Raw genomic sequence first — 10761 nt, 5'->3', positions numbered from 1 at the left:
AGAAACTTCAAATACTGCCCAAAACTTCGAACGTAATCGTTTTAGAAATTTGTAAATTACTTAACGACCAAAAATATTGAATTCTCTATTGTCTGAAGATAGATTCTCTGTAATTTAAGTAATTTATTCGTCGAGAATTGATATATAAAGACTTAAATAATAAATTAATTGAAAAATAATTTGCGACTAGTATTGAAAATTTCAATGAAAAGCATATGTATATAGTTTACGCTTCGAGAATTATATGTATTGCGAATATGTATTTGCGCTGATTCTTTGTCCCGCTTGTTATGGCATACGTGTTATAATGATCCTCTAACAATGCTTTCAGGTATGATATTGTATACATTCATCCAGTTTCATTCGACGCCGGTGTCACGTAAAATGGATACTTGGGTTGCGAGAGAAAAGAAAGCCGAGTCGTAGCCCAACTATTAATTCTCTTTTATCGAACTTTATTATGACTTTGGCACTTACAGTAGAATAACGTTGAACAGAGAAAGGGGTGTTGTACAAGAACAGCAACTAGAACGAGAACTCCCCGGGCTGAGTGAAGTCTCGGCTTATATACACCCTGGCTTGGGGATGTTGGGGGGTTTGGTGTGGATTCCAAGGAGTCCGAAAGTCGGGGTTGGGGCCTTATCTCTGATGGGGACTAAGATGCGTCGCGGCGTTGGCGTCCGACAGTCGGGAGTCGATGTCTTTTCTCTGAGAGGTAATTGGTGTCACACCGGCAATCGTTACGTCGGTTTCCATAGGCCTTGGCATCGTGTTTTGTGGATGCGCAATGGTCCATAACGTCTTCGTGTGGCAGAGGGTAAGAACATATCGCTATTAAAAAAGAAAACGAACACGTTCAAACACGTCTAAATCATCTTTTATGTGTATTTTACCCGGAAATCATATTATCGTGAAATTTTGTTTTTCAGAGTTACAATAATTTATCTGGTAGAGTTCATAAAAATTCTTCTGAAATCAATTGCAAGCTTTTAGGAAACCAGGATTTTTCACATTTTTAAGAAGCGTTATAATTATATTGCTGATCTTTATACGTTCGTGCGAAATTGAAAGGTACGCAAATGGCGCAAAATGCATAAAATGCGCTAAAATATACGTATATAAGAAAACAAATCTCGATTAAAATTTTATTTCTTTCATTATGTTCGTAAAACTACAAACTTGTATAAAAATACGCATTCTAGTTATAAGTGTTAAAACATTCGATGTAGTCCTTATCACATTCATGAAAACCTCCATTTAACCATTCGTTGTATCAACGAACATTCATATGCAAAACTTACCACCTACCACATCCTCCACGTATTAATATAATCCCCTTTTATAAATTATACACTTTAGAGTGGACTGGTTGGGTCAGAGTGATATAAGCTTACAAGTTCTCGAGGAGTTCTACCGAAGTTACATTTACGTTTGCATAATTTCACCGAAAAAGATACTCTGTAGAATGACAGGTTCGTTTGTTTATGTGATCCGCGATCGCAACTATTTCAAGGGGATTTTATAAATAACCATACACACGATATTCAGTGTATTTTCGTATTCTCGTTTATTTTTGGGAGATTTGTAAAACTGTTGAACAAAATAATTGAGTAACGATTATATTTGCTGAGAAAAAGTCTTTTTCTCTGTACCCCTCCTTCTACTTCAGGCATGTAGTATTGACAATAAGATTGACAATGGCTGAAAGTAATCCAAAAGAGTTTTCACCGTGGTTATCGGTAACGAAAAAGATTTGAATCATCTTTGATACTTATTCGTAACTAGAATCATTTCAACTAAAATGTAAATTCTTATATTATAACTTTTTTAATTTGTTATGGCCCCTGACTACAACCTAACCTATCATTCTTATTTCGTAGGAGAAGACGAATGCCGTGAAGGCGTTAGCGCGCGAACAGTGCGAAGCGGCGGTACAGCTGCAGCGTCAGCAGCAGCTGCAACAGCACCAGAACCAGCACCAGCTACAACAGCAACAACAACTACGTGGCCCGTTAACCATCCACCATGCTGGCTGCCCAACGAAAGTCAGGCCCGTGACGAACCAACTAAATACCAGCCACGCAACGCACGGCCGAGCTGCACAGTACCAACACTATCATCACCATCATCATCATCGACACGTGTCAATGTCTCCACCGCCCTTGTTGCTCTAATCGCCAGCTCCGATCGCGGCGACGCACAATCATCTGAACGTGAGCGGACACAGAAACGTGGTTACGCCACCGGATACACCAGCAGATAGATCGCCACCGAGTCCTGGAAATAAGCTAAATAGATCGCAGCATTTGCCACGGGAAGCAACCGGCAGCGTCAGTCCTGGTCTTCCGGCTGCCACATTGGATCTAAGTAGCGCAGCAACCACCAATAGTCCGCATGAATTGTCCACGTTAGTTTAGAAATTTGGTCCGAACATTATATCTTCACATAGGATTGGAGATTAATAGTTGATAGTTAATTTACACATCGATCTTTTATTTGTAAATTGGGTCGTGGTTTAGAGTTGGTTTGTAAAAATTCGGTCCTAATTGTTAAATGATGAATATTGATTAAGAATAATAGGCATTGATGTACCAATCTTTTTTTAACTTATATACTTGAGTACACGCATTGGAGATTTCACTTCTATTCAGTGAAACAGCAACTTCATTACTCGCTTATTCAATACGGCAATTGCATATATTTCATGGACATTTTAACAATGTTTTGAATAATTTCTAACGGTACAATTGTGATGAAGTGAAAAAAATCGTGATAAGAAACAGAGAGAAAAGTTGCTCGTTAATGAATATTCACCAGAACTAAAGTAATTTCTAAAGAATATCCCGAAGACGTCGTAGATATTACGAAAGGAATGATTAATTTATACCCGCGTGTATCTTGCCATTACCATACTATTATTATTATTATTAATATTGTTAGTAGTACTCGATTACATTATTATTAGTATTAATATTATTGCCTTATTATTATTAATGTTATGGAACCTCTAGTCCTAGGTTACTTTCGCTGCCACGAAAGGATAAGATTTTCGAATTTTTTACTATTACGTGTAATTCAAGTTTTCCTGTTGCGCATGCGCAGTAGAAAGAAAGTTAGCGGAACTCAAATCTCGAACTATAGAGAGTTGAAAAGTAGCAAAAGTAAAAAAGCACGAATAACATTTGTATTTGTGCTGGATTAAGTTTGATAATTGAAAATTGAGTTTGATGATAACATTTTTTTCGTATTCGCTTTGGTAAATATTAGTTTTATTTAAAATTGAACAAAGCATTTTATGTTTTTCAAATACGGTACATAATCGTAATATCGAATTTTGTAAACTGATAGTAAGAAACTCTATAATTCGAGACTGGAACTTTGATCAAGTTCATTGAACGTAAACTGACTTAATTTTGTTATTTAAGCGTGTATACTATACGTGTTTGTTCCTTCTTCTCTTGTGCGCAGGCTATAGCTTAATTACTTCCAATAAACGCAGTTATATCGAATCAATGACCGATACAAATTTAGATATTAGGAATATTTAAACAAGAGATTAAAAACTAAAAAGTATTGTTTTTATACTGCATATGTGTTACGCCGGGCGACTCTCTGCCTGGCCCAGGTCACACACCGCGGGCCAGACGGACATCAGATGTCCGCTCTTCCGTACGGCGTACCCTCAATAGCCTTAAGCACCCGTCATAAACCCGAGTCACTTGCCTGCTAAGGTCCTTCAAACCAAACAAACATCTGTTTCCGAAGAATTTCTAAAGACTATGTCTACCACGGAGGGACAAGGGAAAGTTAGTTTTTCTCACGTACGCTGCAACTTTCCTCCCACTAACCACTTTCCCTCGAGGGCGGATAAGACCCTTCGTTTAACCAATTAACATTAAGCCTATTTCCCTCACTCTCTTAACTAACATCGGCACCAACAAATCCGATGGTCCCGTGCGCTAGACACACCCATCCTTAGCTTTCCTCCGACACAGCATCGTCACTCAACTTCACTTCTTCTACATCGTTGGAAAAGTCAACTACTAAGTATACCGCTAATGCCCATCGGGGCAATCTAAGCATAACGCGAAAGTCGGTCTCGGTATTGTCGAGCATACATTTCCTCTCCTAAATATCTTATAGTGCTACGTCCACTAATACACTAAATCTAATTATAAGAGCCCTGCTCTAACGTACATATATATTTTATCTTCGTGCGATAAGTGATTATCTATCTATCTATGCTCATCAGTGTAACCTAAGTGTTGGAAATATATAATTTATAATTCTGTGAATCACAGTGTTATACAACCTCAATCACCCCTATTATCTCAACGGAAATCAGGGTATCGATCAATTCGTAGTGTCGATTGTTATAATCGTAACGGGGATTTACGACCCCCGTTGACGTCTCTTCTAGCGACTACGTCTCCCCGCGATTGGTCGAATAAACAATATGTACATATGCAGTATGAACGACAGTTTGTGTAATAATATGTACCCCTCTTCTTAGTTTACTTTTGTATATTTTGCGACAGTTGATATTAATTTTATGAGGAACGTACTTACACTTTATCTTTGTAATTAAATGTGAAATGAAAGAAAAGAAATGACATGAGAAAAGGAAATTCGATGTATGAGTATATACGAATTGACGGAATTAAAATTTAACGCTATATTTAAATAGAAGACGTGAAATATCTTCTCATCTTAAAATAACTTGATCATTCCTATTCTTTTACATAAAAACACTTTTCGACTGTAACTTAAGAAACATGTCTGCTAACGTGAAACGTGCCAGAAAAAATTAACAACTTCCATTAAATTGGCAAATTTCTCATTAATATCGTAAAACTCGCGTTTACAAAGATCAGATCAGTGTACATAATATACAAAACAAATGCAGAATATATAAATATAGCACATACGTTCTGAATTATATTCGAATTGGGCAGGGTAACCAAGTGAAAATATGTAAATTTCACTATGTGTAATGTACACTTAGAAATATCGGGCGAACTATGAACAATGTCGCGAGATCCGAGGCGCCGTCGGGCCCATCAATGTGTCATCGGTCTTTTCAAGTGCATAGTTTCGTGGAAAAGACCTACGTGACCCTAGCTACGAGCGTCTGCAGAACACGTGTGCAGTGGGCCTAGGAAAAAGGCAATAGAATGGGACAACGGCCAGAGAGGGTCAGTCGAGGAGCAGAGTGCGAGTCGAGGAGCCGAGTGCGAGGTGAGCGGTGACGGAGGTTGCGAGTGGCGTTGCCGAGAGAGTGTGGATTGCGCTGTTTTCTGTACGTTGGTATGAGTAGTTCAGGTTAATCAACAATCGTCTTTTTCTGTCTGATTAACATCTCTATTGTCCATTCCTTTGTAAACATATTATATCTCGATATTACATATATATGAAGTAAAGGCTTTCGCATAGTCTATCACAGTGTCATTCAGCAGGTCCTTAACTGGGCAGGAGTACCTGTCAATGTCTATGGGGAGACCCGTGGGATATAGGGTCATGAACCATAAACATGCATGTTACTTATTGTTCATTATTAGCTGCTTGGAATATAATTCTCCTCATTAGACGAGTGATTATTACTACATATATCAAGGCAAACATTTATACATATACATTTATGCACGGGAAATTCTAATACATTGCCTGTAAGGACAGTAACTGAATGGCACTCAGTCATTCTATTAAATGACAAAAATTTCTTTTACTCTGTGTTTAGGCTATGGTAATACAGAGAAAGTCGAGTTGAGTTCTCTTTTAGAATCAGAAGGTTTGCAAAGTCAAATAGCACAACAAAAGAAAGCTTTGGAAGAGAAATTCAATGAAGAGAACGATGAGACTTGTGAGACTAATTTTTCTACAAATGTAAATTCGAAAAAATATAATGTAGAAAAAATGGATTGTGACTCTGAAGAAGCAAATGCGTATAAACATCGCTTCATACCGGGACCATCTTTCAATTCGATGACTGATATAATGCCACCTGCACCTCCTTTACCACCACAATTAATGACCAAGTAAGTACAATTTAAAAATTCTAATGGAATGCTGAATACTTCTAATATTAATAAGTAATTTGGAATATGTTTAACATTTTATTTGGAAAAAAAATACGAAATTTTAATAAAATGTACTAGATCACCAGATAATGATACAGACGCACTTTCAAGTATGTTGATGTCATGGTATATTAGTGGTTACATGGTATATTACACAGGTAATTATTTCATATAAGTATTTTATTGTATATTAAATTTTCAATGGACTATGTTATTTCTTTTGTAGGTTATTATCATGGTTTGAAACGAGCAAGAAACAATCAAGAGAACAGGAAGAACTGTTGATTATATCAATTTTTTCAATAACAATATAACAATAATATAAGATATAATAAAATATAAAACTCATTGTATTTATTTACTTCAATTATTTGAAATAAAGAACAGCTTTATTTTCATATAAGACTTTAAGACTTTTTTAAAAATAATTACTAAGATAAAAAAACATAAAAAACATATTTTTGATAAAATACACTCACATATATATGTCGGGTTATCATTAGGATTTAAGGCGCGTAATGATCCTTCGTTTGAATTAGCCATTGTTTTACGAAACAGAGAATATCTTTACGCGAATAAACAAGATTTTACAAAATATTATGAATAATGAGTTTAATAAATAATAAGATTAACAAACGATAAGTTTAACTAATAATTAGATTAAAGATTAATAAGTTTAACGAACAATAAGAGGAACGAATAATTAGCCATTGTTTTACGAAACAGAATATACTTACCCGAATAAAAAAGATTTTACAAAATATTATGAATAATGAGTTTAATAAATAATAAGATTAACAAACGATAAGTTTAACTAATAATTAGATTAAAGATTAATAAGTTTAACGAACAATAAGAGGACCGAATAATATGTCTTACGAATAATGAATTTAACGTATAATGAGATTAACGATTGATAGGTGTAAATTTCGACCAATTGCGGGGAGACGTAATCGCGAGGAGAGACGTCAACGGGGGTCGTAAATCCCCATTACGATTATAACAATCGACACCACGAATTGATCGATCCCCTGATTTCCGTTGAGATAATAAGGGGTGATTGAGTTTGTATAACACTGTGATTCACAGAATTATAAATTATATATTTCCAACACTTAGATTACACTGACGTAGAGAAATAAATAGTTAACAACTTGTCGCACGAAGATGCGGTAGATATGTACGCTAGAGCAGGGCTCTTATAATGGAAATTAATGTATTAATGGACTTAGCACTATGATATTTTTAGGAGAGAAGATGTATGTTCGACAACACCGAGAACCGACAAAAGATTTGCGTGAAGTATGCGACTCTCGCGCTATGTGTAGACTGCCGCGTTAGGCGTTAGTTTTTAGACTGTCTGTCGCTCTGTTTTTTAATACGGAAGAAAAGTTCGGTGTGGGTGTGCCCCTGTGCCTAAAGAACGCGGATTCGTTGGTCCCACTTTCGTTAGGAAAAGTGAGGGTAACGAACCGCGGTGTCGATTGGTCATGACCTGCACTACTGCTCGAAGGGATGAATAGGGAGTCTCCTACCATCGTGGTGAATAGATGACTGTGTGCGTGAGAAAAACCTAACTTGTTTTATTACAGGGCTATTCGGATTTTCCTAATGGGTACATACCCGCTTTCTCCGTGTTTTAAGTGCGACTAATAAACCCAAGGATCTCTCTAAACCGACTGTGTTTCGAGAATATTTTTAAGCTTTAGAAATTCTTCAAAACAAACGGATGGCGAAACAATACAGGGAAGTGAAAGTTATGATGGGTCCTTAGGTTTATTGAGGGTCGAAGTGACGTTACGCAGGTCGGTTGTTGTCCGGTCGCGCGGGCTGGCGTGCAGATGTTTTAGGCGGCGTAACAATAGGTTTCACGAATAATGAATTTAATTAACGCTATTAACAATGTTCCGGGGTTCAAACGAATCCACGGTCAACGGGATAACTCTTTACTATGTGTAGAATAATTTTAAACACAAAATACAATTGCTGAGGCACTCGGTAAATTGCTCGATGTATCACTTTCCAAGGCGATCACACGAATGAATATCTGATGAAAATCTTTTTCGCTATACTATTGCATTTGTTTGTTATATGCTCGCTGGAAACATCGAGAAGGTTCCAATCGTTGTTGCCAGGCAATTTCTGTCAAAAGTTTGTTGTATACTGTTTGGAAACATCGAGAAAGATTCAAACGTCGTTACTAGGCAGTTTCTGTCTGGAGATTGATTCCTAATACAACGTGTGTCCCATTATATCGACATCTCTAAAGTACAATTCTATGTGATTTCTAGGGGGAACAATACAACCGATCCACACCTTCGTCAGGCAAAACGTTTATCCCGTGACCGTGGCTACGTTCGGCGACCAGTTGTCATCTCGAACCCACTTTCGCTTTCACAAATATCAAACAATTACAAATGACAATTGCTTAATTGCAGTTATGATAAAATCTAGGCTAAAGCATTAGAAGGCTTCCTCAAAATTGCAAAGGGAAGGCTCCGGTTTTCCTTTCATCTCCGACATATATAATACAAGGATATAATACAACCGAACATTTTAAACTTAGCCTACAGCGCGTGCGCGCACACACGCGCACACACATGACACACATGCGCGCATACACACATGCACACACATGCGAATGATTTCTCGAACGATAATCCATTTATTTATATTTTTCAATATCTGCCCTTACGATTGCGTATTTATTTGTTCCACGTATCATATTTATCTATTTGCATAACTGTAGGTGACATTTTTTTTAACAATTTTGCTAATATTTCATAACTTTTTAATTCATATTTCAAAGTGGTAACAGGTGGTTCTTTCTTTTCAAGTCTCCTCCATATCGGGCTTATTTCTAGTAGCCACGCTTGCTTACAAAGCAATTTTATATCTGCACAAGAATATCGTTCAGTACATTTTACTATGTGGTTTACAATATCTGTATTTTCTAATAAGTGGTTGCTAAGGTATAATTTGAATATACCAAGTCGAGCAACTTCATTGGGTTATGATACGTATATTTGCTTTTCGAGACGCCTGGGTAAAGCTGCATCAATGCCCCTAATAACATATTTACAATAAATATTATCGTTCTATTATACTAATAATAATGAAGGAATACTTCAAACAACACAATAACATATTTGGAATTTGGAGAAATATTACGATATTTTCTACTTAGAAAACATTGAAATAACGTGATATACGTACCAAGGGGAATTAGTTGTAGCCAGAAGAACTACATTAGAATTCTCATTAGACACTAATCCATCCAATCTAGAAAGAAGTTCTGATCTGAATCTCTTTGCGGGTTCAGACAATATACAGTCTCCTTTATTTGTGGCGATCCAGTCAATCTCGTCGATAAAAATAATTGTAGGCGAATGACTATAGGCAAGTTCAAATAAAACCTGTTCAGTTTAACAAATGTATTATTCATTAAATATTATATTCGAAATTCCTTAAATTCATTGCCTCATCACGAATATGATATCATTTCGTTTTCCAAACAACTATTCTATTTATATATAAATGACGAAAAATAAAATCAAATCTTTTTATACCTAGAATCTCTCCTTCATAGACAAAGGAACAAAGAAACTTACATAGACAAAGCAACTTACACGTATATACTTCTCGGAATCGCCTCTCCATTTGCTGACCAATGAGCTGGCAGTTATGTTAAAAAAGGTGCAATGGCATTCTGTCGCGACTGCCTTCGCTAACTTCGGTTTCCCTGTTTTGTATATTTCTTGTAAACACGTACAGAAATGAAAAGAATACGAGTATCTTACCTGTACCAGGTGGGCCGTACAGCAAAATACCTTTCCAGGGGGAAAACGGACCATCAAAAAAGATAGGATACTTAAGGGGATACACAACGGCCTCCTTAACAGCGGTTTTACATTCCTCTAGGCCTATAACGTCATCCCAATGTACATTTAATTTGCTTACTATGATCTCCTGTGACGATACAAAGATAAAATGGCGTCTTCTCTATATTAAGTAAGTGTTACGTAATTTGATATTTGAAGCGTTACTGAAATCACGTCATCGTCGATATACGTTGGACGGTTTATCGACGGGAATTTTATCGTTTAAAAGCTTTACGATATGTATATTAATCGAAAATAACTTACGCATGAGATGTCCTCAGCCTCGTAATTCCGGATTATCTGAATAAAGCTTTTCAATGCATTTCAATATCTTCGATTGCATGGATTGTTCCATTGGGACGTTAAATAGCTCTTCTGATAAACGTCCATCACTCTCATTGGGGAATATTGACGTCACTGTCATTGCGAGATTAATATGATTCGTATTGTCATCAGTTATCTTCTGCTGTAGATTCGTCTCTTTCACAGGCTCACTTCTCGCTTGTTTACTAACAGATTGGGCTTTTGTCTCAATACTTCTACAAACACTGGATCATATTGTAATACGTTGAATACGTTGAATACGTTGAATACCGTTTAATATCGTTAAATAATTTAAATTCTTACGTATTGCTTGCATTTGTCACTTCCCTCGTCATTTCCCTTCCAGTTATTTTCTTACACAATATGGGATATTTTTGAAATTTCATCTTGTAATAATTTTCACACTCTGCAACGATAATTTCCAAATCGATGTTGTCGCAAACCCGATGTTCGGGAGATAGACGAGCTTCCCGGAATAA

At 36.5% G+C, this 10761-nt stretch overlaps 3 protein-coding genes across 5 annotated transcripts; 2 read left to right on the top strand and 1 right to left on the bottom strand.

Moving 5' to 3' along the window:
• The first annotated feature begins 424 nt into the window (after positions 1-424).
• Positions 425-2837, top strand: LOC117240783 (protein odd-skipped-like). Of its 2 annotated transcripts, none has more exons than XM_033506824.1 (2): positions 425-817; positions 1881-2837. In XM_033506824.1, the coding sequence occupies exons 1-2, from the start codon at positions 788-790 to the stop codon at positions 2172-2174; spliced, it is 324 nt and encodes a 107-aa protein (XP_033362715.1). In that variant the 5' UTR covers positions 425-787; the 3' UTR covers positions 2175-2837. The 2 variants fall into 2 exon arrangements, with proteins under 2 accessions (XP_033362715.1, XP_033362714.1); XM_033506823.1 differs by lacking the exon at positions 425-817 and adding an exon at positions 1328-1472.
• Positions 2838-5410: 2573 nt separating this feature from the next.
• LOC117240780 (survival motor neuron protein 1-like) lies at positions 5411-6435 on the top strand. 2 transcript variants are annotated; one of them, XM_033506821.1, is made up of 4 exons: positions 5411-5666; positions 5738-6035; positions 6156-6235; positions 6304-6435. In XM_033506821.1, exons 2-4 carry the CDS (start codon positions 5914-5916, stop codon positions 6360-6362), a joined length of 261 nt encoding a protein of 86 aa, XP_033362712.1. In that variant the 5' UTR covers positions 5411-5666; positions 5738-5913; the 3' UTR covers positions 6363-6435. The 2 variants fall into 2 exon arrangements, with proteins under 2 accessions (XP_033362712.1, XP_033362710.1); XM_033506819.1 differs by lacking the exon at positions 5411-5666 and having other exon boundaries at positions 5673-6035.
• A 2471-nt stretch (positions 6436-8906) lies between these two features.
• Positions 8907-10497, bottom strand: LOC117240782 (katanin p60 ATPase-containing subunit A-like 1). Its single transcript, XM_033506822.1, has 4 exons — positions 10223-10497; positions 9707-10046; positions 9294-9493; positions 8907-9143 (listed from the first exon to the last, which is right to left on the bottom strand). The coding sequence occupies exons 2-4, from the start codon at positions 9929-9931 to the stop codon at positions 9089-9091; spliced, it is 480 nt and encodes a 159-aa protein (XP_033362713.1). The 5' UTR covers positions 9932-10046; positions 10223-10497; the 3' UTR covers positions 8907-9088.
• Between the last annotated feature and the right edge of the window lie 264 nt (positions 10498-10761).

This window comes from Bombus vosnesenskii, unplaced genomic scaffold, assembly GCF_011952255.1.
Source record: "Bombus vosnesenskii isolate JDL3184/JDL3185 unplaced genomic scaffold, Bvos_JDL3184-5_v1.1 scf7180000014903, whole genome shotgun sequence".
Lineage (NCBI taxonomy): Eukaryota > Metazoa > Arthropoda > Insecta > Hymenoptera > Apidae > Bombus > Bombus vosnesenskii.
This window is presented reverse-complemented; position numbering and strand designations above follow the sequence as displayed.

What these genes read in the sequence shown, in the direction of transcription:
- LOC117240780 (XM_033506819.1), top strand. Translation starts at nt 5,707, where the DNA reads ATGACAAAAATTTCTTTTACTCTGTGTTTAGGCTATGGTAATACAGAG. An exon ending in CCACCACAATTAATGACCAA is followed by an intron (nt 6,036 to 6,155) that starts GTAAGTACAATT and finishes AAAATGTACTAG; the next exon opens with ATCACCAGATAATGATACAG. An exon ending in TTACATGGTATATTACACAG is followed by an intron (nt 6,236 to 6,303) that starts GTAATTATTTCA and finishes TTTCTTTTGTAG; the next exon opens with GTTATTATCATGGTTTGAAA.
- LOC117240782 (XM_033506822.1), bottom strand. Translation starts at nt 9,931, where the DNA reads ATGGTCCGTTTTCCCCCTGGAAAGGTATTTTGCTGTACGGCCCACCTG. An exon ending in ATTCCGAGAAGTATATACGT is followed by an intron (nt 9,494 to 9,706) that starts GTAAGTTGCTTT and finishes TAAACTGAACAG; the next exon opens with GTTTTATTTGAACTTGCCTA. An exon ending in GCTACAACTAATTCCCCTTG is followed by an intron (nt 9,144 to 9,293) that starts GTACGTATATCA and finishes ATATGTTATTAG; the next exon opens with GGGCATTGATGCAGCTTTAC.